We start from the raw sequence: 27,869 nt of genomic DNA, 5'->3' as shown, positions 1-27,869 counted from the left end.
TTTTTTTTTACATTGACTTATTATTGAGAGAGAGAGAGCACGAACAGGGGAGGGACAGAGAGAGAAGGAGACACAGAATTTGAAGCAGGCTCCAGGCTTTGAGCTGTCAGTACAGAGCCCGATGCGGGGCCTAAACCCACAAACCATGAGATCATGACTTGAGCTAAAGTCGGAAGCTCAGCTGACTGGGGCACCTGGGCGGCTCAGTTGGTTAAGCATCCAACTTTGGCTCAGGTTCATGGGTCTGAGCCCCATATTGGGCTCTGTGCTGACAGCTCTAAGCCTGGAGCCTCCTTCAGATTGTGTCTCCATCTCTCTCTGTCCCTCTCCCACTCATGCTCGCTCGCTCTCTCTCCCCCTCTCTGAAAATAAACAAACATTAAGAAAATTTAAAAGAAAAGCTATAGGATAAAAATTAAAATCTCAACTTTCAACTGAAAAACAACTTCATTCACTGTTACTTCTACATATGCCACCTTACTTTTCCTATTTAGGGAATTGATTCCTTCTAGACATCAGTAGCTGACTGAGGCCCTGCTCTGTCTGATCACTCCTTTGCCTGTGGCCGTGGTTGAAGCATGTCCAGGAAGAGGGAAGACCAGCTAGCTGCACTGGCTCTACCCTTGATCATCTGATCATGATCCTGACCTGAGAGCCTAGCATCTGATATCTAGTACTCTGAACCTGCAGCTCTCCCCATCCACCCCCACCCTCTCCCACCCCAGCCCTCCTGCCCCACAACCTGCTTCAAAGCAGGCCCTCTCCTGTTTGGTGCTACGGTTCCCTCTGGTATTTTGCCATAGGCTTACAGTCATTATTTTTCTGACTTTTTAACACACTGATGACATTTTTTAAATTTATAGACTAATTTTCTTTAAAATACCTTTTCTGTCATTTCATGGTGTTTTGGGTTGGAAAAATAGACATGTAACGTATGTGCATGTGCCTCTTGTCCAGTTATCACCTCTCAGCTTTAATGACATTCTTACCCGTTTGATTTTTTTCACCTGTTAACATTTCAGGCTTCTCCTTTTTCCTTTATGAATTTTTATATGTTTTATTTATTTATTTATTTTGAGAGAGAGAGAGAGAGAGAGAGAGAGAGAGAGAGAGAGAGAGTCTATGTGTGAGTGCACACATGAGCAGGGGAGGGGCAGAGAAAATCCCAAGCAGGCTCCATGTTGTGAGCACAGAGACCAGCGAGGGGCTCCATCTCTCAAATCCTGAGATCATGACCTGAGCCAAAGTCAAGAGTCAGACACTTAACCCATTCAGCCATCCAGGCGTCCCTCCTTATCTGTATAACAGATCCCAATCCTACAAGGTGAGCCTAGGACTTTTCAAAGAGACTCCATGGGGTGCCTGGGTGGCTCAGTCGGTTAAGCACCTGGCTTCGGGTCAGGTCATGATCTCACAGTTCATAGGTTCGAGCCCTGTTTTGGGCTTTGTGCTGATAGCTAGCTCAGAGCCTGGAGCCTGCTTCAGATTCTGTGTCTCCCTCTTTCTCTGGCCCTCCCCTGCTCATGCTGTCTCTGTCTCTCAAAAATAAATAAACATAAAAAATTTTTTTAAAAAAGGCAAAAAGAGACTCCTTCTTTGCTGTTCATAACAAATCTCTTTTTCAGTTTGGGGGCACCTGGGTGGCTCAGTCATTTAAGTGTCCGACTCTTGATTTCAGTTCTGTTGATGATCCCATGGTTTGTGAGACCAAGCCCGGCTTTGGGCTGTGCACTGACAGCACAGAACCTGCTTGGGGTTCTCTCTCCCTTACTCTCCTTCTCGCTTGCTCTAGAAAGTGAGACAGAGAAAGAGAGAGAGAGAGACAGACAGAGAGAAAGAGAGAGAGTGAGCAAGCTCCAGCAGGTACTTTCTAAATAAATAAACACAAAAAAAACCTTTTTGGTTTTATTAACAGCTTTTCAGTGTTTACCTGTGCTATAGGGACTGTATCCACTCTCTTCACACTCTAGAGAACATGATTCACATAGAACACAGTGTGAACTGCTGCCTTTGAGGTGTGAGCAGTTTGACCTTCATGTTATATGTTAACTGTTTGTTTTATTTTCAGAAATTATTAGTGAATGATATATGAGGTTTCAGGCATTTTATTTTGTAACATAAGGCCCTTATTGTTGAAATAAATACCTTCAAGACATTTATGAGTTATATAATAAAATTTAGTGTAGTTTTATAATCGGAAGTATAGCAGTTCTCTACTTCTTTAGTCTTTAAGCTATTAAACACTATTGCCTTCTATTTATAAATACTCTATATTTTTCTATTTGTAGATCATAAGAATTTATCATACATTCTATGTTGATATTTTTTCTTTTTTATGGAAAAAACTATAGAAGAGTGCCTAAAATATATATACAATTTAAAAACATTAAAAGGCAGGAGCGCCTGGGTAGCTCAGTTGGTTAAGTGTCTGACTTCAGCTCAGGTCATGAACTTGCAGTTTGTGAGTTCGAGCCCCTTGCCGGGCTCTGTGCTGATATCTCAGAGCCTGGAGCCTGTTTCGGATTCTGTTGTCTTTCTCTCTGCCCCTCTCCTGCTCATGCTCTCTCTTCTCTGTCTCTTAAAAATAAATAAACATTAAAAGAAACACATTAAAAAGCAAATATATCCATGAGTGCCTGAGTGGCTTAGTTGGTTAAGCGTCCAACTCTTCACTTCGGTTCAGGTCATGATCTCACAGTTCATGGGTTTCATTCCCACATCAATCTTTGCACTGATAGCACGGAGCCTGCTTGGGATTCATTCATTCATTTTCTCTCTCTTCCCCCTCTCCCCTCTCTCTATCCCCCTCCTAGTTCTCTTTCCCTCTCAAAATAAATAAGTAAAATAAATAAATAAATACTGAAAAACAGTTAAAAATGTAAATGTAAATATATCCATTAATAATTCTCCATAGCCGTCTGGCTCTCCAGAAGTTTTTAATGTGCCCCTCTGAAATTTCAGCCTGCACCTTCCTTGCAGAAGTAATCACTTCTTTGACTTTGATAGTCATTTCCTTTCCTACAAATTCATCCCTGATAAAATTTTATCTTGCCTATTTTTTGAACTTTACATGAGTGGAATTCTACTGTTTGTATTTTGTCACTTGCTTCTTTTATTCAGCAGTATGCTAGTGAGAGTCAGTTTTGTATAGAGTTGTCATTCATGGGGCTGTAGGTAAAATATACTGCCTGACTATACCACAATATATTTACCCATTTCACTGTTAATTGTCATTTGGGTTGTTTGTGACTCATAGTTTCCACAGAGTGCTGCCATGACCCTACTTAATATGGTTCTCCAGAAGTTTGTGTGCAAGAATGTCTGTATAATCAGGAATGGAATTACTGGGCTGTGTATCATACACACAGATATGTATCAGTAGCTTGACTAGATAGATGCCATAATGCCTTCCCGAGGGTCAGCTCCTTTACACACTAATCAGTAGCCTGTGATATTTACCAGTGTTCTACATCTCTGCAAACACTTGGTATTGATAAATGTTTTGTCATTCTGGGGGTTGTGTATTGATAGTATGAATTTACATTTTTCTAGTTACTAATGAGGTTGAGCACCTCATTTTTGGCCATCCAGATTTCCTCTTTTCAGAAAGACCTGTTTACACTTTTTGCTTTTTTTTAAATATCAGGTTATCTTTCACTGATCTTTCGATTGTAAAAATAAATCAAAACACTTAGCTGCTATACATAGTTTATTCTCTAGAATGCTATGCTATATTACTATGCTATTTAGCAATATAATTCCCTTCTAATCAAATTCAGGCCAAGAAGTTTAATTTTTTTTAATAACTATTTGATGAGAAGTTTAGTAGGTAACTATCTGTAAGCTTCCTAAAGAGTTGCATATTTTAGTAATGCTTCTTACTTCCAGGATATTTTAATACTCTTAACTGTGAAAAGTTCATCTAGTACTCCTTTTAGAATTCTAGAATAGATTCCATATGGTTCTGAAGGTGTTTAACTTCTCAGGCATATTCCTGATTCCTCAGTACTTCATTCTTCCAGTTTTGTTATAAGAAAGCAAAGAAACTTGTCTTTACTACATAGGATGGGATACTCAGTAACTTATTCTGTTTTTATGGTTATAGTATTTTGTTCATCTAATGCTTACAAAAACGCTTATTATCCCATATTACTAATATCCTAATTTGAATCAAATTTAAATATCCAGGCTTATTTTCTGTTCTTTATTGTTTTTCTTCATCTGTTCTTAGGCATTATTATTTTATCCTGTCAATTTTGAAATGGTGGTCATCAATCATCATAACATTTTGTGAGTGTTCAAAATGAAGTCATTAGATATGTTATGGTCCAAAGTACTAATGCAAAAGAGGAGAGGAAACAAAAAAACATGTAGACTACAATTTATATCATTGGATAAGATGAAACAAAGTATACTTAGTATACTCTGGCTAAAAATTACCAGTAAGGAAAGTAGAAATGAGTTAATAGAGGAAAACACAGGATCTAGTTGATCTTCTGTCCCAGAGAGGTTTAGCACAGAGGTGATTTTGTGGATCAGTATCATCTGTGATAAAAGGGATTATAGATATTGAGTCATGGATTGTACCCATATATATCACATCCATAACTTTATGTTACATACTTAAACCCTGCACGTATTACATCCACTGCTTCAAGATTCAATACTCACGCTTGAATGTATGTGGCCTGCAACCTTGAGCAGAAGATTTTCCCATAGCCTCACTCCTGTAGTTCACTCTAAGATTGAGATGCACACACACACAATTATACTAACAGTTTCACATGAAAGTTTCTTTGTCTTCAATAAAGATTATAGTGAAAGCACAAAGTCTGTCTTCCAAAAAGTGTTTTTGCTATGTGCAAAAGAATGCAGTTCAACAGAATGATAAAAATAGACCTGGGCAAAGAGGAAATTTAATAAGTAAAGACTGGAATAAAATGAGAAGACACCTGTAAGAGCTGGCCACAAAACTCATCTCTGAGCTTTGTACAACCAGCCAGAGAAACAACACTAAGATTTTCAGTGTCCCTCATTCCATCAGGAAAAGTACAACTTCCTGCCTTCCAGGTGCTATTTTACGATAGCTGTGATATGATAGACAACATTCTGAAATCGGAGAGACACTCAATTCAATTCAGATGTAGTTGTCTTATCTTAGTGTCCACCTCAAGATTCACAGAACTTTGTTTCCTATTCCTAACATATACCCAAGGCAGGATCCCTTCTGTACCATTCCTGCTACTTGATCATCATCTCCTGAGAGGGACTGTACCACCATTAGAAGCAATGGATTCTTGAGGTTTTGGGCACTTGACTATTTGTTTCAAAAGGAAAGACCTCCTGAGCTTGCCCTCATGACTCCAGCCTTTAATTTTGAATAAAAATAATAAAACCATTAGCCAAATTTGTTTCAAAGTATAAAGACAGTAATGAAAGACGAATATGAATTTGTTACAGAACCATTAGTTTTTGATCTAGCTCTTAGGATCATTAACCTAAAGCATCTAAATTTGTCCATAGCAGCTCTTCAGAGGTTTTATAGACGCCTGTTTGGCTGCATAGCCCTTCTCTTCTTGAGGTCAGACTTTCTCTTCTTGTTCCATTACTGGTCTTCCCATGTCATCTGCTCCCCACCATTAAGGTCTGAGTTCATAAGGAGCAGGAGCTGTCATTCATTGTGTCCCTATTTCTGTGACTGGAAAGAGTGACTGAATCCATTCACCATCCTACTCATAGTTCCCTGAACAGATACATTTGTGTCCATTCCTGTAAATGTGCCATCTGTGACTGGGTGTGGACATGTCACAAGGAGCCTGAAGGAGAGGTGTGCACTCACATTTCTCCTCCTTCCCATCATCCTAGTACTGACCTCAATATAGCATAAGATCACCCTGGCTTTGGAATAGCTTTGTTTCATGCATGGTTCACTCATCCTGCTCTTGAACCTAAGTCTTGAGCCTAAATCATTTCCCCAATGTGTTGCTGAACTAACCTCAGATAAGGCCCCACATTTATTCCTATTATTTCTGTCTCATACAGCCAGCTCACTACTACAGTATGACAGTGTTCTTGTATTTTAATTTTATCATATAGTTTAATTCAGTATTCTTGGTGATTGAAGAACTTGAGCATACCCTGTGTGTTATCTTTACATTATAGCTAACATTTTTGGTTAGGATTGGGTCAAGACCAAAGTTCTCTGGCATTATATTAGAGACCTTTATACGATGTTATGTTTCCTTTAGCCATTTACAGACTGTGAGAGTCAGCAATTACCCTGTGCCAGCCCCATTTCTGTGCTGATTATAATATCATGGGGGACTTCTAATACACATGCCTCACTGGAGTCTAGACACACTGCATTTCCATGGTTACACTGCCAGAGATGGAAATTAGAACAGCTTAACATGACTTTTCTTTGGTGGGCCCCTTTTTCGTTCTCACAGATCATCTCTTGGATAAAATCCTTTTAAGAATCTCACCTAAGATCTATGTCTAGCTCTCTAGTTTGTAATGTGAAGAGAGTCTACTTTCTTCTTTTCAAAAACAGCAATGGCATTTTCCTGCTTCCAGTTTTCTGTCACCTCTACCATCCTCTGATTCTCCAGAGAGCCCCCACAAGTTTGGTTTTCTCCGTCCCTCGAAAGTGATTGTCCAGCTCAGGCAGGCTGAGCTCATTGAAAGAAGCACAAAGCCTAATTTCGCACCGTCTCTTAGTTATATAAGCACTCATTGTTTAGTTTTGTTTTATTTCTTTGCTGATGGGAAAAAGTAATATAATTCTGCGACTCTAAGTTTGATTTCTACAACTCCTTAAATTGTTATGAGAACTACAAGAAAATGAACAGAAGACCATATCAGGCTTAGAACTTGTCAGTGCCGTGGCATCCGTCCTCTGCCCAGTGTTGGTTGTGGTACCTGGAGACCGTTCCAGAGCTGAGGGGCAGGGAAGTGTCTCACCCTCAGTTATGGGTGGGCAGTGTGGCCGTCATTCTTCAGCCCAGTAGCATTAGCGGTGGCCTGCAGTGCCTTTCAGTCTTGAGGAATCTGAGAATAAAAAACATCATCCCTGCCTATGAAAATCTCTCCTGCTGAGTACTAGTTTTTTCTACGAATTTATTAGCTCTTCACAGCCTCTATCTATTGACTTTGATGTTGTTATTCCATCACCGCATCTTGCATATTTGGCCTTGATCTGATTCATATTTTGCTGCCTCAGCTAGATGATGAGGCACTAATGGTCAGTGACCCTGCCTTATGCCTGTATCCCGTTATGTGGGTAGAGTGGTATTCAGAAAATGCTCATCTAATGTTGCTTCTAGACAGTCAGAAATCAAAATAAATATTGTGAAATTAAGTGTGGTACACTTATAGTAATGTAATAAAACAACAATAATATAATCCTGTATCTTTTGGGGCACCTGGGTGGCTCACTTGGTTAAGCATCCAACTTTGGCTAAGGCCATGATCTTGCAGTCCGTGGGTTCGAGCCCCATGTCCAGCTCGTGCTGATGTCTTAGAGCCTTGAGCCTGCTTCACTCTTTCTGCTTCTCCTGTTTACACTCTCTCTCAAAAATAAACGTTAAAAAAAATAATTCTGTATCTTTCAGTAAGGCTCCTCCTATTTATGTAAATAATTAATATTCCCCAGTGATTTTTTTTCTCCTTTTCTCAAATTCTCTTTGTTCATTGAATTTGTGTTTCTTTTTTCCTTACACATTGGTATTTCATGATATTTTACTCTTGACATTTAAAATTTTTGATTCTTGGCATTATTTGTTTCACTGTTGCATAGTAACATTTTTGTTCTCTGCAACCATCTGCTTATTTTAAGGTGTGTAGTTTTTCAATGGCATAGAATACTTTCATAACTTTCCTTGCCTTAAATGTTAATCTGGGTATCTTGCATGTGGCATTTGTTTCTTCATAGACTTTATATCTTGTTTTTAGTGAGCACTCGGTAAATATAGAAATGGGCTATTTTATTCAGTTGATGGTATTTTAAGTGTATTATATATTTCAGTAAGCCTACCACATATACTAAAAAATAAAGATTACCATAAAATCCTTCCATTGTGCTATAGAAAGTATTAGTAAGCCCTTTTTTAATGAGGAAAGTGGGGCTCAACAAGGTGGCAACTTGTCCAAGGATACGTAGGCTTTGATCCTAGACCCACTTACTCCAAGAAAAAGTGAGGTCCTTCTCTGCTCATACTTGAGGAGATCCTCCCCCCACTTGACGGCAAGGCTCTACCCTGAGCCTTGGCCACCATAGAAATGAAAGAGAAGAGAAATCACTTGCTAGAAGAGGCATGTGGACTCCTCAGAAGCAGGCATTCAAGAAAATGCACAGGCCCCTCATATTCACTGCCCATTTCTGCCTATTAATATGGCAACAATATAACAACCACTGTTAGAAGCCTGGATCTTAAACCTACTTTCACTTAATGTAAAAGTCAGATGAGTGAAGATGAGAGGCAGAGAAAGGCTCAGGTGGCATACATATCTTCCCTTGTCTTACAGGTTATGATTTTAGAAAGAAATAGTAAGCTGATATTGAAATTTGAGGAAATGAGGGGGAAATCCCCAGATCATACTATGGAATTAAACATTGTGGAAGTTGATTAAAAATGGAAATGTAACAATAGAGTAATTTTGAGGAGAAAACTGTGAAGAATATCGATATTTTTTGTGGCCTGAGACATCCATATATGAGTATACAGAGTAACACATTGAACAAATATGGTCTCACGAGCATCCTAGCACTTGGTGAGATTTGCTTAATGACTAAAATGAGACGTGGAAAACATGTGGAAAACTTTTGGCTTTAGATGTTGCCTTTAAAAATCCAATAGCTGTAAGGAGCTGTGATCTTTGTATGTAAAAGTTCGTGGTATTTCCCAGGAGCCATCTTCACTTATTCAACAAACATATATTGAATACCTATTACATATGCCAGACACTAGGCTAGTCTCATGGTATGATAGGCTGCTGTGTAATTAAGTTATTTTTAAAAGGTACAGCATTTTAGGTGGGAATGTTTTCTTAGTCTTTTCCAAATTTATGAAAAGTCCATATCAGGTCAGGTGATTGGTCTGGCAAACAAACCACTCTCAGTGTGTTATCTAAGGAGAGGCACCCCATCTCTTGCCAAGAACTCATTCTTCTGTTAGAAGTTATGAGCCTGAAAAATAGAACCCTTTTTAAACACCATCTGCATAGCCATGGTCATTTTGGATAATCAGATTCTTCTAAGGAAACCAAATTAGCTGTAATACTCCACCAAAGATATCCTTGTTCCAGTCATTAATGCCTTCTGTTTCTTTTAAATACAGGAGACTTTTGTTTACTTTCAAGTTTTAAACCTTTTTTTCTATTACATAAGCCTCTCCTATAGCCAGTAAAGTATTTGCCTATCTGTAGATGTCTTGTGTATATTTTATAAACTGGCCTTTATAGCAATCTAGAGTATTTATTATTATTTGTTTCATGATATAATCATATTTACTTATTGGCTATCTGACTAGAATATTCATCGATTCAACTAGCTTCTAAAACCTTTATTGTCCGTAGTATATTTTTAATTAAGAGTCCTCCTCCTCAACACTTTTATGTCATTTTTCCTATGATGTTGCTTATATATTTTCTTAGTATTTATTATTATTATTTTATTTTTTAGTAGGACTAGCTATACTTTTGGCCCTAGATGTTGCCTTTAAAAATCCAATAATGAGCCGTCTGCAAATCCTCAACCACTGCCCGTTCTGCACGGGAGCCCGTAAGTGCGTGTTAACTCTTTGCCTGCTTGCTTGCAGGAGGAATGCCCGCTCCTGAGCAGGCCTCATTGGTGGAGGAGGGCCAACCACAGAGCCGCCAGGAAGCTGCCTCCACGGGCCCAGGCATGGAACCCGAGACCACAGCCACCACTATTCTAGCTTCCGTCAAGGAGCAGGTACGTCCTCTTATTGGAATTTGCAATCAATTATTTCTTCAATGCCTTTTAAAATTAATCTTTGGATGCGTTTTAAATTTGTCTAACGTCCTTGATGCCTTCACGTTTTTTAATTATAAGGTGTTTACATCCCTGAGTACATTGGGATGACTGGCATGTAGAGCCGCTCCAGGTGCCAGTCAGAATCGGAACATGCAGGATACTTGTGCGTCTGCAAGTAAGGACAACATCGATGGTGATTGGTGTCTCTGTCTCTCCCACATTGCAGAGTGTGTGCATGCGCGCCAAGCTTTGTGAAGCACAGTTTACACTGCTGACTTTTCTGTCAGGGCTCTGGCATCCCGAGGCCTGCAGTATCCTTAGATATGTCAAACATGCTAACATTTTAATGTAGGTATTTTATAGGGTTGTCCTTGTGATTTTTTTTTTTTTTGGATAAAGGCTATATTTGTTGTGTTTGTCTGAATCGAAGTATATTCATTTTGTGAGCCAGTGTTCTAAAACTTGTCAAACTGTGCCAGTTTGCTTCAATGTCATGTTTATGTTGAGTTGTTAAGAAAGGATACTATTTATCCTTCAAGTACAAGTAGCCTTCTAAATTAGATCTTATCTGTTGTGCTAAGAGAAATTGGAACTCCTGAATTCAATTTCTTCAGATTTAAAAGCTTAATGAGGTAAATGTAAATTTGAAGCTCCACAGATAGTTTTCTGCCCCCTCCTTCAAAAATAAGACTCTTTTCTGTTGCAAATAATTGAATAGTAATTTTTTTTAACAACCTATGGTTAAACTACTGATTCTTCTCAAAAATTATAAACTCATATGTCTATTTGCTGGAATATTTTTTTAAAAACTCAGCAGTTCAGATGACTGATAATGACAGGAAAGGAATATTCAATACCTCATTATTTTACTGTTAGCTATAACTTAAAAGCTAGTATGTAAAGTGAAAGAATACTCCAGAATGATATCTGACTTTAGAGCTATGTTTTCAAGAAGAATGATTTCACAGCTCATTCTGGTAGCAAGGTACCAAAATATTTTCCATTCCTTCACTAAAATTTGAAGTTTTTAAAACATTCCACCAACTAATTTGAGAAGACACAAAAAATTGTAGTCAGTATTGTCTTCATTTTCCACCAAACTCCAGGTGATTAAAGCTTTTCTCACTTTTGAGGAGATAAAAAAAGGACTCTTTTCTTATTGTACTTCATAGATGTCAAGATTTGACCCAACGAGCTGTAAACTGCGAAGACTGATTTATTTGGAGCTGTTAGTGTATACCACATTTTGATGGAACAGGACAGTAAATTTGTCAAAATGCCCAAAACTCACTTAACGCTGGAAACTATGTTCCAAAAACATAGCTACAGGAACTTTGCATTTGTACCTTGAGACCACATGGCTTGCATGTTGAAGAAAATTAGAAGCATATTATGATTTTGGCACTGGAATTCCTTGATGGCCTCAGATGACTTCAGCATTTTATCTTTTGGTGATAAATAGTGATCTGAATGACTATTTTGTAGGAGATAGCAAGAAGGGCTCCTGTTTCTGAAGATAGCCAGAGGAATACAGGTATTCGTTATTTATTAGAAGATTTAAAATATATATCCCAGATTATTTCGTTAGTAGGAGGATATACTCTATTTTTTCCTTCTATTCTTATTCTAAGAATTTGAATCCATTAATTTACGTTTGCAGTTTTCACTCCTAATTTCTTTTAAAATTGTTTATCAGCACTCAGCATTCAGCATTTCGTTCAACCCAAGACACCATATCTATCTCTCGTTCTAAGATCCCTCCCTGATGTTAAATAGCTAACTCAAGTTTCTGTAGGATTTTTGTGCTACCAGGCAAGATACTGTAATTTCTTTACAGTTGGGGTAAAAATTTCTTAGTTCTTTCCTGAAATGTTGCTCCCTATCACCTGCCCAATGAGACAGAGCACAGAAAAGTTAAGAATAAGAAAGCCAATTACTTTCACCTTATATATTTGATTTGAAAATAACCAGTCAGAATGTGACATTCTTAACTGTGTTAGACTCAAATGAAACAGTTAATGATAGATTATGTCCTTGATAATGTTTTATATCAAAAGAATAATATTCCTGGGTGGGACGTAAAATTATTTAAAAAATAAAAGCCTCACTACCATGCAACACTCATAGCCATGGAGTAATGACATCAACTTCTCTGCTGTCAAAGAAAAGACCTTGTTTGGTGGCAGCTGTGTCTCAGGAAGAATGTTTCATTAGGGCACAGAAGGAAGAGACACTTCAGTGCAACTGAGTAAGTGGCCCTGCTTCCTATCACTCCTTTCTGTGTGATCTTAGAAAGATTTCTTAACCCCTCTGTGTCTCAGTTTCTCATCTGTAAAATGGCGATAATGATAGTTACTGAGGGTTTTGAAGTAACTGTTCTAAAATGCTCACAGTGGTGCCTGGCACTTTATAGTAAGTGCTCATGGTAAGGGCTAATATTACTATTTTAATTAGCATTTCTACGTAAGAAGAAAAGGCTCCTCTTAGGAGGATACGGTGGGTCTACTCTTACGTATATCTCAGGATTCAGTGAACCTTCTTTGGATATTAATAGGAAGACAAAACAACTTTCTGAATATTGAGTTCTGTTTATGCTATGGTAATGTTTTACTTCTACATGGGATTAAACTTTCAAAACTTCACCATGCTGGTCTCACAAACTAGAACAGCTTTATGTGTGTATTATCAGAAATAGAGAATATGAAAATAAATTTTACCTACATGCTGATTTACTGCAACCCAAACATAATGTCCAGGTGTTTGGCTAAAGAACTAAAGAGTGGTATCTTTTAAATTTTTTTATGTTTATTTATTATTGATACAGAGAGAAACAGAGCATGAGTGGGGGAGGGGCAGAGAGCAAGGGAAGCAGGCTTCTGGCTCTGTGCGGACAGACGCAGGGCTTGAACCCACAAACCGTGAGATCATGACCTGAGCTGAAATTGGACACTTAACCAACTGAGCCACCTACATGCCCCAAGAGTAGTACCTTTTAACACACACCTGAATAATGACAGGAAAAGTCTGCATTCTTGAGTAAAGTACATCCAGGCCACTAAAACACCTCAGAAGTACTATCCCTGGGCCATTCACAATAAGTAGTAGGGAAGGAAGTAGCAAGCAACCAAAGCAGTCTTGTTAACCAAGCATTAGTCAGTTAATACCTGAAATTGGATTTGAGGAGTCATAAAAACATTTAGATCTTCCTCTGTGGGGCCATCTTTTCCCTAGGATCCCAAAGACAGTAACTGTTCCTTATTCCTTGACAGAATGCTAAGATGCATGGTCTCTCCTTTTTGTGAAATGATAAGCTTTCCCATTGATTCAGTCAGTTAGGTACATACCTGTGCAGTTCTAGAAAAAGTCCTTGCTCTTTGGCAGATAGAAAGAAGGAACCTACTTCTGTTCAAGTGTGGCCTCTTTTGTGAAGCCATTTGCACCCTAGCTTGAGGTCAGATCTCTTTCCTCCTCTCTAGCACTTTATCCCACTGCTTTGACTCTTACTGTATGCTTCTTTGGATTATATAATCAGCTACCTAAGGATAAAGCCATGTTTTAAACAATGTTACACACGTGTTGCAGGCTCCTCTCCCAGCCCGTTTACTATATTAGACTAGTAATAAATGATTGCTCAGGAAGGGAGTGAATGAATATTGGCTCTCAGATTACTTTGTCACCAGCTTATTGTCCTGTCAACATAATGGAACCTGTGGCCCATTCATAGAACACTACTAAGCCAGAGAATCTCACAGATAGCACTTAGAAAACTAGTTACTCACCTGTGTATTTTTATCCTTCAGACAATTTGTATAGATCCATATTGATCTAGGAATTAAATCTGATCTCTGCACAGAGCAAACTAAAATTATATTTCCTGTTAATGGTTAGGTAATGACATATGTTGTTATAAATTTCATCTCCCATATGTCCATCTTAGCTGAAAATTAAGTGTAGGGAATAGGAGGACATGGTTATCTTGGTGATGTCACAAAATATCCACCACCATCACGTGTACCTGGTTATGTACATAACCACCGAAGAAATCTCTTTAAGTTAAGGGTCATGTTTTTAAAAAAACAAAAAGTCATCCCATGGGAATAATAATGTGATCCTTGAACTCAAATCTGAGATTACATGAAGAGCCAGGTAAACTTAAGCCACCAGTTGGCAGTATTCAAGATCAGCTTTGGGCAGGTTCTCCTTCTCAGCTCGACTCCCAATAAGGATTCAGGAGTCCACGATGAATATAGATGTTGAAATCAAGGAATTTTTTTGTATCCTGAGAGTTTTCAGATGTCTGGCAAACTTAAGAATGGTGTAGTACCTAGCTTAATATCTTACCCATAGTAAGCTAGAGAAGTATGGCCAAGTGTGGTGCCCTCACAGGGTCCTGCCTCCTCCCATGAAAGCCTTAGACCTAAATGACTGAATCCTTGAAGTGGGCAGTACATATCTGGATGCAAAAGAACTGGAATTTGAGAAGACATTGGCTGCCTATCTAGAACTTTGCTGCCACCCCCTGCGACTTAGATGTGTCAGTGTGCTTACGTCACAGGCATAAAGGAAACAGTGAGCCAAGGACCATGTATAGGCTATTATTATCAATGGAAAGAGTATATTGTAGTTTTTATAATTGATAGGATGTGATCTGGATTATAGAAACACTCTTTAAAAGACCATATGGCCAATAATAGGGTTAACAAGCATGTTTCGTGGCTCTATACAGGATGCAAATTGATTTGCATTCTGTAGATGATGCATAATTACATTATTACATTCTTTCATCTTCTGTCACACAGTTGCTTGCAAAATTGAGACCTCTATTTGAACTTGGCCATACTCAGGCTCCCTAACTTCCATTCTACTGTTTCCTCAAGCCACACTCTTTTATTTTTGGCTTTTGATTTAAGAAGTTTGAAAACCAAATTTAAGGTTGAGGCCACTCCAGATAGCATGAAATTGTAAGCACAGAATATATTTGGTAAAACATGCTCATTTTACGTATACTTCTTTACTCTGGTAAAGTCCTAAATTAGATAGTGTGTATACTTCTTTTGTTATCTTGGATGAGTGAAAATTGCCATGTTCTTTACTTGTGAGACTCTCAGAAGCCTCACCGTATTTTCTGACTTCAGTGAAAATTTCAATTCTACTTTCAGGGTGTCCATATTAACTTAAGTGATATTTAAATATCAGAAAGTGAAATGAGAGTCATTAAAGATCCTTAGTTTTTGAAGATAAAATAAGGAAATTTGGAGCCAACTGTGCCCTATTGATATTACTTCATTTGTACATGGATTTGTTAGCTTCAGCAATTACACACCCTTCCTGTATGGCAGAATGCCCAGAACTGAACAAATTCCAGTGCAATTATTTACTTTATTCCTCTGAAACTGAAACAACTCAACTGTTGTGCACCTGCCTTTGCAGCTTCCTTTTATTTGGTCCCTACGTTTATTTACAATAAAACCATTCTCTGACACACCTCATCCACATACAGAAGACGGAATTTTTATTTCAGTTGTAAACAAGCATAGTTTTTTGCTTAGCTAAAAAGCACTGTAAGAACAATGCCTAAAACTTGGCATTTTTCCTATGGTAACTTAGTAATTTTTCCTACTGGTAACTGAATTATCTTGGTGATTGTAATTACTGCGTAATGTATAGTGAAGTCTTCCATGCCTGAACTGCATCATCAAACACAAGGTAAGATTGGATCTTTTCTTAATGATTTCTGTGGGATCATAAAACTTTACAGCTTTATCTCCTAATATTATGGCTGTGCAGTTCAAGATGAGGTCAGGTGATCAAGTTCCTGTGATACTATTTGGCCTGGATTCAAAAATTCTGAACCCTGAGACCTGGTTCTTGTTTAAGTTGTGTGTGCAGTGGTCAGAATGTAACATTTCTCTTCCATGTGTTCATGGTGTAGGATACCGGCCATCCTCCACTTCAGGTATCTCTGTGTTTAAGGAATACAACAGAGTATGGCCAACAGGTTTATTCAGTATGTGAGTGTATGCAAAGAAATTGTCTGAAAAACACAAAAAATTAGATTGCCAAGTTAGCTAGCAACAATTTTTTCCCTTTTGTGATGACCTGGTAAAACGATAGCTGGATCTGTTAGCAAAGTTCCCCAGTCTTACATGTCCCAGAAGTGCTTCCTGAATAACTGAGTATTTGTTCTATTTGATTCAGTTGGAGATATCTTTTTAGGTTTACTGGTGCGGTGGGTTTTGTTTGTTTGTTTTGTTTCAGGGTGCTTTGTTTTGTTTTGATCTGAAGAGCTCTTAAATTCCAGGAATTTGAACAGACTCAGTTTGACTTTGCACACATACCTATATATCATATGTAGACATGAAACATATAGTAGGTGCTCAAAAATACTTAATTGTATTAATGAACTGGGAATGTAAAAATGCTAAGGTCTCCCTGTAGTTACCTTTAGTGCTTACTTTTAACTAAGTAAAAAAATATCAGTGGGAAGCATCCTGTAAACAAAGCACTCTGTCCAGGAAAGGGAGGTAGGGATGGTAAGGGGGTCCGCAAAGGTTCTCTGTTCCATACAGTTGCCACCTCAAATGACCACAGAGACACAAACCATATTATATACTGTTATGTGCAGTAATTGGCAGGGTATGAATATTCATTTATGGAACCACAAAATCCAAGAATATGTACTTTTGCCTCATTTTTTATTTAAGCAGTTTATAGATATGTATTCTACTGTATCAGCTTTATGTAAATTTATTACTTAAGCATTTTTAACTTCAATTTTTACCATTGAATTAGCATTACCTTTCGTTTACATTTGAAAGTAATAGAGTATTTTTCCTTTATTAACACTTAAAGCTAACCCTGACTCTGTATGTTTAAAATGATAATTTCCTTTTCACTTGAATAACAGTTCCTGTTCAGAGTTAAATTATGAATATATGGAATAATTTTTCCCCTGTCCATGCAAAGTTGATGCTATTAAAGTTGAAATGAGTGACTGCTGAGTTGGTGAGATTAAATGGATGACAGGATCATTCAGCATTGAATTCTCTGCGCTGCATGATCGTTTTTCTTTGTAGAATCATTTCTGGAGAGAAAAATATTTTAGAAACATTCTTTTCCCCTCAGGTCTAACCCTGCAGTTACTCCATAGCAATAGCAAAACAGTCTATCTTCATGTTGAAGTGCTCTTGATTTTTAAATCGCCATTTTTGTTACTTTTGCAGAAATGAGTCCATATGGTCTTGCTACATCTGTTTATGTGTTAGGGATGTATTGTTTCCAAAGTGATCAGATCTGCTTGTACCTCAGCAACGTAATTTAGGTTATGATTATTGCATTTTAGACATTCCTAGGAAAAATCATTTAAAACATAAAGTTTTTTTTCAAATAGTTCAAAGACAAATCTATTTCTTAGCTTAGAGAATCTTAAGAGTTTTTATGCACTCAAAACTTAATACAGGGGTTATATGTAATAGAAACAGTCTGTAAGCAAATTGAAAGAGCACATTATAGAAACTTGGAGACAAATGCATGTTATGCAATTCTGTATGTCATATTTCAGATATGAATGTGACTATCATAAATTGAAAAATTGTTTCCTTAGAATTGAAATCGCTTGGACTTTGAAAGAAGATGTTATTTTCCTTTAAAAATTGGAGTTCAAGACATTTTTTAATATCTAGACTATTTATTTCATAATTTAATTTGCAGACTTTTATATATGAAAATTCCCACAGAGCAGCATGACAGTCAGAAACGTATTAATTGTATGGTATCATTCTCCATAATAGGAATATATCTGATTTGCAAGTTTTCCTATGATCATTCCGGAAGCCTAAGTCAAGATAAAGGTCCTTAGCCATTGCATAGGGCCTTCTAATTAAGCTATTCTAAGGGAATTCATGCTTACTGTTTTAACTTTATATTTAGCATTTCTGCATTCTATTATTCCTAGTTCTCCCCTTTGCAAGTATATTCATAAATTGTTTCATTTAAAAATTAAAGAGTGGGGTGCCTGGGTGGCTCAGTCGGTTAAGCGTCCAACTTCAGCTTGGGCCATGATCTCTGTGAGTTTGAGCCCTGCATTGGGCTCTGTGCTGACAGCCCAGAGCCTGGAGCCTGCTTCAGATTCTGTGTGTTCCTTTCACTCTGCCCTTCCCTAGCTCATGCTCTGTCTCTCTTGTTCTCAAAAATAAACAAGCATAATAATAATAAAAAGTAAAGAGTAACCCTGCCTTGCCCAAGTGCAGAGTAAATTGGCACCTCCTTATTTCATTCATGACCTTAGCTACCTCATATGTTTCTTGCTTTACAGCTATAATTGTTGTAAGGAGAGAAGTCACTGGAGTTTTCCCATTGCCCTGTTTTCTCATCTTTTTTTTAATAAGGTGAATATTGTTTTCTTCATATAATGTATGCTCTTAACAGCAGGATCTGGATTTTTCTTTTATTTCAGTTAGCAAAGTATAATGAAAAAAGTGAATTCTTATTATTTTGTAGAAAAATGAATCTTAGTAATTGCTGCTGTTGGCATTGTTTTTTTAAATTTTTTAAATGTTTACTTATTTTTGAAAGAGAGACCACAAGCAGGGAAGGGGCAGAGAGAGAGGTAGACACAGAATCTGAAACAGGCTCCAGGCTCTGAGATGTCAGCCCAGAGCCTGACACAGGGCTTGAACTCACAAACTGTGAGATCATGACCTGAGCCGAGGTCATATGCTTAACTGACCGAGTCACCCAGGTGCCCTTGCTGTTGGCATTATTTTAAGCTGATTGATTAGAATATTTGATGGTCTGTAGGTAAGAATAGGAAACATATTTGTATAACTATGTGTACCAAACAGAGTGCTGTTACCTGTAGCTTATTTGATTTATAGTACAGAATAAGGAAAACCTACTTTACTAATGTGAAACCATTTTATTTGGTTGAATTTTTTAAAATTTCTGAATCCTTGATAAAACTTTTGATTTCCCATTAAAAACGATGAAGAACTCACTTTGTTGTCAGAGTTGAGAGTTCTCCTAATGTAAGGCCAGTAGAACAGGTTTGAGAATAGTCAATGGATCATTCATGTCACGTCTGCCCTTTGTGATCACAGAGATCAAACCCATGTTGCTTTACCGGGTTTGCTGCTTGCTAGTATAGCCATACTGCTATTTCTTCTCTGCCTGCCATCACCACTACAACTGGAACCGATGAAAAATTTAGAAAAGGTGTTGTCATAAGGATAGATTATAAGAATCCATGAACTCTATGGAATAGAAATCTATTAGGAGACTAGTAGCTAACATTTATTATTACTTTCTACGTGCTAGGCATTGTGATAAGTGCTTTGTGTGGAGGATCTCCTATATTCCTTAGCACAACTTTATGAGTTGATGCTTTGAAAATCTTTCTTTTTTCTTTTCCTTTTTTTTTTTTTTTTTTTTTTTTTGCTACTGAACATCTGATCCCAACTTCTTTGTCCCATGCGTTTTCCTACTACAATAGATGTGGTGGAAAATATATAGTCTTAAGTGATACAGGTACATTGTTTTAGTAAATTGTTTCTAATCCTTAAATTAGCCATGACATTTTCTGTTCCTTTTAACCTAAAACCCTGAATTATTCAGATAGTTGTTATCATTGCCCCTATTTATAGGGAAACTGAAATTGAAGAAAGTTGATTAACTTGGCCAAACTTACACAGTGAATAAGTAGGGAATCTAGGATTCATATTCAGGCAGTTATGTTGCAGAGATGTTTACTAGACGATTAAAATCTGCAGCGGAGTCAATAAGGAGAAGAATGGATACAGAGGAAAAGTGAATCATTGGCAGTGACAAGATTATTTGAGAAGATATCTTGGAATATGAACAAAAAGAGCAAAAAGGATATTATAAGTGTTACTAGACATGGAATCTATAGGAAATAAATCTAACATAAGCTTTATGAATGTTCTCAGTAAAGAATTTAGAGTAGCTAGAAGAGAAGCTGTACTTAAATATAATTTTAAAATGTATTTTCTAAGCAGAAAGTAAAGCTACGAGTGTGCTTAGGGTCATCACATTCCAGGTATCACCTATGGAAAAGAGATCAGTCTTGGAATAACCTTGACAAAATTTTGTATTTACAAAGGTATAGGAGGAAAAAAACCCCTAAATTCCAGATTAAAAAAAAAAAACAATTTATCTGCAGAAGATAAAATTAGACTGAGATCTAGATTTGCTGAAATAGATATAAGAAGAGCAATGTGTTTAGAGTGTTGAAAGAAAAATTCTTATAATCCAAGAGTTTTACACCTGGTTAAATTATCTAATGTGGGAAGGATTAAACAGATACATACTCAGACATTCAGGGTCTCATGAGATATAGTCATCCTAGCCCCCTGGTATCCTTTTTGATAATTGAAGATAAGTTTTCTTTCAAAAGTCACCAAATTTAAGACTCAGGAATGAGAAATTCATGTTACAAACTAACTAGTGCATCTTTCCTTACTTGATTAAAATTCCAAACCAAGAATCAAGGATTATTACATGTTATCAGGTCGATTCTGCAGTTACTCTCAAGTGTCTCCTGCTTCCTATGGTCCACAAGCTACATTCTCCTTCAAGTAGTTCAGATGAGTGTGTGGATCTGGTGACCATCACTTTTGGCCATTGTTTATTCTGATTCACTTGTGATAATAGCAGGTAAACTGCTTACATGTTTTAGACACTCCACAGGGAGAATGCCCAGTCAATGCAGAGTTTCATTTAGAAATTCAGTTAAACGCCCAGCTCTGTTTGTTTGTTTGTTTATTTGTTTGTTTATTTATTTATTTATTTATTTGTTTATTTATTTATTTATTTTGAGAGAGAGAGAGAGAGGGAAGGAGTAGGGAGCATTCCAACCAGGCTCTACACTGCCAGTGCAGAGCCTGATGCAGGCCTTACACTCAAAACCCTGAAATCATGACCTGAGCTGAAATCAAGAGTCAAGACACTCATCTGGCTGAGCTACCAAGGTGTCCTAAACATCCAGGTCTTGATTTCAGCTCAGATCATGATTTCACAGTCCTGAGATCCTTAGGCTGCTGCACTGGGCATGTAGCCTGCTTGAGATTCTCTCTCCCTCTTTCTCTACACACATTCTCTCAGTTAAAAAAAAAAAAAGAGAGAGAATTAAAATTAAATAAAATTCAGTGGCACTTTTCATTGTCTTAGCACAAAAGATGTTTTGCAACCTGTAAACTTCTATCGAATGATTTGTTTGAGTCATGGTTTGTTGGCTTATTGAATTTGCAGAGACCCTCCCCCCCAAAAATCTGCAGTTTCAGCTGGAAACAAATTCCTATTTCTATTATCATCTTCCATGGACCTATGAGTATTATTTTAATTGTGCTTAAAATATCAATGTTGGTATTATACTCTTAGTTATATTAAGATACATACTCAGAAAGTCTTGTAAGGAAATTCCCAAAGGTGTTCTGGAATACAAAGGGTAGGATTTGTATCTTTAGTAACAGACAAGATAAGCAACAGGAGTTTAGCAGATACCTGTTGAATGAGTGAATAAAATGAATGTGATCTGTGCAAAGTAATTACAAATGTAATTACAAATGAGTAAGGAAGGAAAAACAATAGCTACCTAGGAAAGAGGCGGGTATTTGATATTAATAGATAATTGACAACAGAAAGAATATAAATGTCAAATACACATGTGACATAATTTTACCTCACTAGTAATCACAGAAATATGAAATAAAATAATGTGACTATATCTACCTATTATATTAGTAACAGTTAAAGAGAAAACTGTTAGTTTTGAGATGCTGGCAATTTCATGGAATATTGGGGAGAGTAAACTGGCACAACCATTTTGGAAAGCATTTTGATGATCTGTAGTAAAGGCCTTAAAAATGGTTGTATCTTTGGCTCAGCAATTCCAATTCAAGAGATCCAGTCTAAAGAAATATTTACTGTCAACACAGTAAATAAATAAATAATATTAATCATAGTGATGTTTATAATATATAAAGATTGGCAACAACCTAATTTCCCAATATGAGTAGAATAATCGCATAATAGTATATGTATATGATGGGGTTTACACAGCCATTAAAAATCACATTTTTAAAGAATTTTTAATGATGTGGGGGGCAGAGTTCATAGTACAACTATACGTTATAGAATCTTGCTATATAAATACATACTCATAACACACATGCACTCATTAATAAAACAGGAGAGACTCCTAATTGTTATGTATCTTCAGATACTTTTCCCTTTGTGTTTTCCAGATTTCTTACAGAACACATGTTGTGCTTAATAAAAATTCTAAAGCCACAAAATAATAGAACTTAGGAGGGAGAAAACCCTCATAAAAATTACAATTAAAAGCTGTAGACTATGGTTGACAGAGAAAGAAAAGATGTTTATATAAGTTGTAAAATGTGGGAAACTTGTCAGATGAAGCATGGTTGAAATGGATATAATTTTGCATGACTAGCAATCTTCAGATCCAGAGGGTATAATGGCAGTGATTAAGAGCAGGAGCTTCCACTTCTATGCCTGGCTATGTTGTGTGATTTTGAACTTTGGGTGAAAGCTCCTATGTACTCATAATGGTTCCAGTCTTCCTAAAATAGCAAGTACTCAATATAACCTTTACTACAGTTGTTGTCCTTGAGAAGGTAGAAACTAGGAAACACAGTGTTCTAGCATGAGGCCACTTAGGAGGGACCTGGAACCAGAATGAGAACTACTCAAAGGGAGGGGCCCAGGCTAAGGCGTGGCCCATGGAAGGGGTTCCAAGCAAAGGACCGGGCTGAAGCTACCTGCCCAAGGGTCCTTAATGTCATCAGGCTGATGAAGCTAATTGGAGGGGCCAATGTCTCTCTAGACCCATGGGGATATATATAGTTGTATCACCTTAAAATTATTTTACAAATTCATCTCTTTGCAGCTATCTTTAGAGTATACTCAGAAATCTCATTAAGAAATTTCTCACCTATATCTTTATCAGTTGTCTTGGAGGAAATTCTACCAGGCATCATTAAGTAAGAGAAGGAAGATGCAAAGAAGTGTATAAAATACCCATTTTTTTGGACTGCCCCCCTCCAGAATATAAATTCCAAGGATGCTTTCTACTATATGGCAGAGTTTTAGAATAGTGTCTGATACTAATCAGTTCTCAGAAGTTGTAGAAAATGCATACTTGTTGGAAATGTTTGACCATTCGTGGAAAACAAGTAGGGAACAAAACACAAATGCAGTGGTGCACATCATCACATTAATTACCAAGGAAAGGTGAAAGAGGAAGTAAGAACCCCTCCCTAGAACCAGAGTAGGAGGGGCATATCCAAAGTAATAGTTTCTTCATGATGCGTTTATGACAGCTTGTACCTGATTACTTTTTCCTTTCTAGTGGGAAAATCAATCTTGCAGAAAATCAGTAGTCCAAAGAGATTGTTCAGAAACGATGTTTTCTTCTAAAGTGTAATGGTGGTCCTTGCATCTTAACTGGAACCACGTGACACTTTGAGTCCTCCTGCGTGTACATGTAGATATCAGCTCCTCCACCCCAACAGCCTAGTGACAGACTACATCTTGAAATGAGGTCATACGTTTTTCTAGGGCGTGGAGGTCAGTCTGTACTGACATGATTACATTTTCCAGCTTTTAAATGCTTCCAGCTATATTTTCATTGAAAATGTAGTTTTAATGAGTCATGTCTAAACCTGAAGAAATCATGTGTTTTACAAAGGAGTTGAGAATTTGTCACTGCTATGATGGTCCATACCCCTAATCTATTCTCACCTCCCATAATCCAGACATAGTTCAAAGCCGTTGTAATCACATGGGCTGATTTATTGAACCTGACAGAACTCACACTGGTAAACTCTAAACATTCCCTTATGATATATTCCTGCATGAAAAAGTCAATGTAATAATTATGACTCTTTATGACTAGAACAATGCAAAAAATAAGGAGCTATATCCAATACAGTTCTTGTGTCTGACAAATACCAGCCCAATTTCAAAGCCCTTTACCCCAGGCAGAGTAGAAAGGTGCAAAAAATGAGTGCATTGGTCACAAAATACTTGAAAGCACAAGATCCAGTTTTAGCTAGTATGTTGACTGGTTTTTAAACATCTTGAAGAAACTGTGTTCATCATTACAAGTACCTTGACAGCTCCAATAAAATGGCAAATGGCCACCTAAGAGCCCAGTCCAGGCAGTGGGTCTGGTGTACCAGCAAGGAGTACTGAACCAAGAAAGCATGAGTCCCTCCTGTTACCTTCACTGGGCTATTTTGGAAGGTGCTCCAGGTAGGCTGGTCATGATCAGCCCATCAGCCAAAGCATCCTCCCAGCCAGCAAGCCCACATCTAGGATCCTCTAGAAGAGGCACACCGAGTCCCGTGAGATTCATTTTGTCCTGAGGACATCACTGTACCATAGTGAATATTTTTAAGAGAAGTTATCCTCATTATTATTTATGGTAACAATCTGATAATCCTAACTCATCAGGGAGCTCTTACAGAATTTCAGTGTACTCTTCTAAAGATTTCAGTTGTTTTAAAATTCATCTTGGTACAGTGGGAAGAATGTAGGCATTGATGTCCAGCCAACCTGGTTCACATCCAAGCTCCTACAAATAACTTTATGATATTGGGTAGGCCCTCATAGCCTGTTGCCTCCTCTGAAATACTGCAATAATACTGTATAGTTTGTTGGTTGTATATTTAAAGTGCTGATAATGCTTGGTACTTAATTGATGGCCAAGTCCCTATTCAGAAGCAGAGCTATCTCAGGTGTTTTATGAATATCAATACTTTCTCTTTTGGGGAGTGTTTCAGTGATAAAGCTGACATTCAAATCTAATTGCTCTTCACATTGCTATAGAAAAATGAAGCCACCCACTCAGTGTGGAGTATTGTTTACTCTCTTGCTCTTTATTTCCTGCAGAGCATTAAATTTATTTTCCATCTTTACCAGAAATCTTTAACTCCCAATCTTCCGATTTTGTTTGGTAAGCTGAGAAAATCCCCATTTGTTTCCTATTAGAACCTACCTTAGGACTCCTCCTTACCTGAAATGCATTTGAACATTATGCAGTCAAAATGATGTAATATGATTACTGCACAGGAGCTCTCTGCTGGATCTGAGAAACCAGGAACTGTTCTGAGGATATAAGCTGTGGCTGGGGAGGAGCAGTAGGTTCTGGGGAGGAGCAGTAGGTTCTGGGGAGGAGCAGTGCGGCGTGGTGTGCTCGAGCGACTTGGTATGCTCCAGGCACTAAAACCGTCACAGGGAGAGAGCCCCTTAAAGAGGACTCCCAGGTTATCATATTGAAAAGTATCCAGAGGAATTCTTTCTTGAAAGGTTTTAATATTTTCCCTTTTAAATATTAGGTCGCAAGTGCTGTGTAATATATTCAAAAATCTTTGTAATATATGTCCACAATTCCTGGCAGACAAATGGCAGAGATAAGAAAAGATAAAACCCTACAAATAAAATGAACACCAATCTCTGATTGGACATAGCAATTCTGAATTGTATTTCTTACTGAGCACCAAAGAATAGTGCTCTCAAGCTGTTGCATTTAGTAAGTATCTATTCACCAACCATAAATTATTGGCAGCTCCTAATTGTTAATATTTATTGAGTACACTGTGTGTGATATTAAGAACTTTGTATATAATATCTCCTGTATCCTCACAACCATCCTATAATAAGTCTATTGCTGTTATTGCCCTCAGTTTACCAAAAAGGAAGCTGAGTCATAAGGGAGTTTGTGAAACCCAAGTCCTCCAGACTGTTATTATCCACAGCAGAATCCTTTGTTCTAGAATGGGACCTGCTGCATAACAGGTACTCAGTTGATATTTGTTTGATACCAATATGGTTGGAATCCAGAGACTGACAAAAGATTCCATTCCAGGAGAATATCTGACCCTAAAACCTACAACTTGAATTACTTCATTTTTCTGCTCCTTCTCCTCCTTCAGTCAGCCCAGTATAGACCAAATCAAAGACATAGCCCCAGCCTCCAGGTGCGCCATCCAGTGACAATGCCTACAACTTAATAAATGTGTTCAGAAGATACTTGCTAAGCTTCAGAATAAGAGTTGAGGAAGGTAGGCACTAGAATAGTCAGCTCTGTCATAAATATGTGTTCCCTTGACTTCAAGTTTAGCTGCTATAATGAGACATCATAATAGTGTGGCCAGACAAGATAGAAATCGAATCTCTCTCATTAAACATTCCCGAGCTACCAGGGTAGCTTTGCCATGTGGTTGCCTTCTCTGGGTCTGAGGTGGCTCAGTTCTCGTTAGAATCTAGCTGGCAGGTAGGCCATACACACATTCCTTTTGGAGAACATGGTCTAGAAGACACTTGTTCTTGACAGCAACCTGCCCCCAAAGCTGGAAATGCATGCTCTAATTAAGCAACAGTGAGATCAGTGAAAATGATTAGTAAAACCAGCAGTCTACTTGGGAAGAGTGTGGGTGCTCTGGCCCCTGGGCCTTCTTGTTGGTCCTCAGCTCTTTTCCACCTGCCTTACTGTACTCTCCTTTAGATTAGCATTACACTGGGCTGTGCTGGATGTTTCATGGTAGGTCCAGAAAAGACCAGAATGAGAATTAATACACTGATTTTTATATTTCTTGAGAGATGGGTTTTTTTTCTAACATTAGTAACAAAGAGGTGCTATGGAGAATATGGTTCCCTTATATTCTCAGTAACTTTATTTTAAAATACTTCTTCAAGTTCATCTCTCCTATCTCTTCTATATATACTGCTTAAAATTTTAAAAATCCTTATATTGAACTTTCCATGATACTGCCATCTTGTAAAATCATGGAAATTAATTTTTTTTTAAATGCTCATATTGCACTTTTCATGTATTGGAAGAGTTTTCCTTTTTTTTTTCTTTAAGATTCTTCCAGCCGACTTAGGAATTAAGCTGACATGAGACAGATTAATAGGAGGAAAAGCCCAACTTTTAATTAAATGTGCATGGGGGCCCAGGAATGAAATTGAGACCCAAAGAAATGACCAAGGCAGGCAGTTTTTATACATTTTATACAAAAAGACAGTACAGTAATGAGGAAATGAGGAATTATCAGGATAAAGAGAGCAGATGCTTGGGAACTTCAGTTAGTAAGGAATTTTAAGTAGAATTTGGGTGGAGATAGTAGATTAGTATAAAGTAACAAAATTTGTTTATACAGCTTTCACAGACTCAAAGTTCCTATCTCTTTACTTAGTACAGGGGTGGTGCCTTTCATATGGAAGATCTGTTTCCTGACTTTGAGGGGAGAAGAATGAGTGTCCTTGCACGGTTTACCAAGTAGCTTCAATTCAGAATGATCAATATGCCACTGTGGCACATTTGGGGTGGCCTGCCCTGGGCCCCTAAAACATACTATTACCATCTTGAAAAATAGGAATGGAAATTGCTGAATATGCCCAGTATAATAATTGATGTTGCTATAAGATCCTAGGTGTTTTGTTTTGTATTTCTTTACTTCTCATTACCTGCATTTGGAAAAATCTTTGCATTACCCCTAGGGTCTTAAAAGTTAAGTGTTTTTTATAATATGATCAGGTTTCTCTCCAGGGAACTCCAAGGCTCAGTTTATATTTGTAAGCATGTTGAAGGCAGATAATTCCTCCCATTACCTGAAAACTCTCCTTTACAATTTGTAATTGGAAATATGAATTTCAAAGTATAATCTTAACTAACACAGAGCCTGACATGGGACTCAAACTCACAGACTGTGAGATTATGACCTGAGCTGAAGTCGGACACTCAGGTTGATTATTTCACTTGAAATATGATGGAACTGCAGTATAAATGGGTTGAGTTGCAGTTCATGGTCACATAATTCATACGCAGTGA

The 27,869-nt window shown here is 37.5% G+C and overlaps 1 protein-coding gene across 6 annotated transcripts in view; it reads left to right on the top strand.

The window, feature by feature from the left end:
* The window catches only part of PKP4 (plakophilin 4), a 235,752-nt gene that overhangs the window by 66,705 nt on the left and 141,178 nt on the right, over positions 1–27,869 (top strand). For 5 of the 6 annotated variants that reach the window (XM_029934537.1, XM_029934536.1, XM_029934539.1 and 2 more), the window contains exon 2: positions 9,819–9,955. In XM_029934537.1, coding sequence (XP_029790397.1) covers positions 9,824–9,955 — 132 coding nt within the window. In that variant the 5' untranslated portion in view covers positions 9,819–9,823. Of the gene's footprint in view, positions 1–9,818; positions 9,956–10,101; positions 10,173–27,869 lie in introns of those variants that run through there. The other variant, XM_029934541.1, reaches the window with a different exon arrangement.

The sequence above is a fragment of the Suricata suricatta genome, chromosome 3 (assembly GCF_006229205.1).
Source record: "Suricata suricatta isolate VVHF042 chromosome 3, meerkat_22Aug2017_6uvM2_HiC, whole genome shotgun sequence".
NCBI lineage: Eukaryota > Metazoa > Chordata > Mammalia > Carnivora > Herpestidae > Suricata > Suricata suricatta.
This window is presented reverse-complemented; position numbering and strand designations above follow the sequence as displayed.